We start from the raw sequence: 1,271 nt of genomic DNA, 5'->3' as shown, positions 1-1,271 counted from the left end.
TTCATTCATTCACTCATTAGTGGCGAGAGAGGAGCACATTTAAGATTCAAGGTTATAGGAATAGAGGTGCAGGCAGGAAAAGGGGGCCTTCCTGGGCAACTTTTCCTCCTGGCATTAGAGGATGTTACCAGTAGAGATGACATAGTAGGGCATTCTAGGCAGGGCAAAATATGGGCAAAAGCAAAGAAGCCTGACTGTAATGTGTGGAGTGTGCGTGTGTGTCCAGGGACAGGGTGGGTTTCGGTGTGACTAAAGCAGCACACAGAGAAGAATCTGAAAGGCCAGGTGGGAAGGGCCTTGTAGGCTCTTCTGCAGGTGCGATCCTACAGGCGATGGGGAAGGTGGGAGCAGCATGAGGGAGCAGGCTGGCGTGGGCGTAGGGGCCTCTGGTCACAGAGTGGACCCTGGACCTGAGAGGAAGAAGCGTGGAAATGGCAGAGAGAGATGGCACCTACAGGAGGATGGCAAGAGGGGCCAGACGAGGTGTTTGAGACACTTCAGAAGGAAAACAGAAAAAAATCTGATCAGCTCAACGTGGGGAAGGAAAGTGAAACGACAGACTCCAAGACGTCATGTTTCCCTGGCTCTCTCTGTGACCACCAGGAACTATCTGGAATGTTCCACAGTATCCATTCTAACACTCACACTCAAGTGTAGCGTGCCCAGAGAGAGATGGAAAATTCGGGAGGAGGAGGGTTCAGCTCCCAAGGAAATGTCCAACCCAGGGTGTTCCATGACTGGCCTACATGTGCCAGTGACTTGGCAGAACACAACCAGATCCTCCAGAACGCGGGCACCACAGCCCAGACGAAGAGAAACAAACTGGAAAACAAACGGCTGCCTCTCTGAAATGGGGCCCATATACGTGCAAGGAAGGGAAGAGGGCAAAAGGGACCCTGATAGCCCAGGTCCTGCCTCCTCCCTGAGCTTTGCCATTTCCCAAGATTTCCTGATGAGGTCATGTGGAGGGGGCCTGGGGGGGGGGCAGCTGTGCACCCAGCCAATGAGCTAAATACAGTCAGATTCCAACTCCCTCCCATCCAGCGAAAGAAGAAGCATGAAGCTCCAAAAGCGCACGCTCAAATTCTCAAATCTTCCTTTCCTGTATAACCACCATAGACCCAAGACAAATAGAGACAACTCGTCAGCCGCTCTTCCGGAATTTTTGCCCCACGGGGATGTCTTACCTCCTACATCCAGGTCCACCTTGAAGTGAGCGCTGTGGGTGTGGGCGGTGCCCAGCGTGTGCTGCCCAACCTGGTTCCCATACC

The 1,271-nt window shown here is 53.1% G+C and overlaps 1 protein-coding gene across 1 annotated transcript in view; it reads right to left on the bottom strand.

Annotated features, from left to right (window-relative positions):
- LOC109395771 (amine oxidase copper containing 3) overlaps positions 1-1,271 on the bottom strand; it is a 13,034-nt gene continuing 11,763 nt past the window's right edge. The window contains exon 2 of the mRNA XM_019667079.1: positions 1-1,187. Within this exon, the coding sequence (XP_019522624.1) occupies positions 1,009-1,187 (179 nt within the window). The 3' untranslated portion in view covers positions 1-1,008. The remainder of the gene's footprint in view (positions 1,188-1,271) is intronic.

This window comes from Hipposideros armiger, unplaced genomic scaffold (assembly GCF_001890085.2).
Source record: "Hipposideros armiger isolate ML-2016 unplaced genomic scaffold, ASM189008v1 scaffold_482, whole genome shotgun sequence".
In the NCBI taxonomy this organism is placed as follows: domain Eukaryota; kingdom Metazoa; phylum Chordata; class Mammalia; order Chiroptera; family Hipposideridae; genus Hipposideros; species Hipposideros armiger.
The sequence above is the reverse complement of the archived record's forward strand: the minus strand, read 5'-3'. Positions and strand labels throughout refer to the sequence as shown.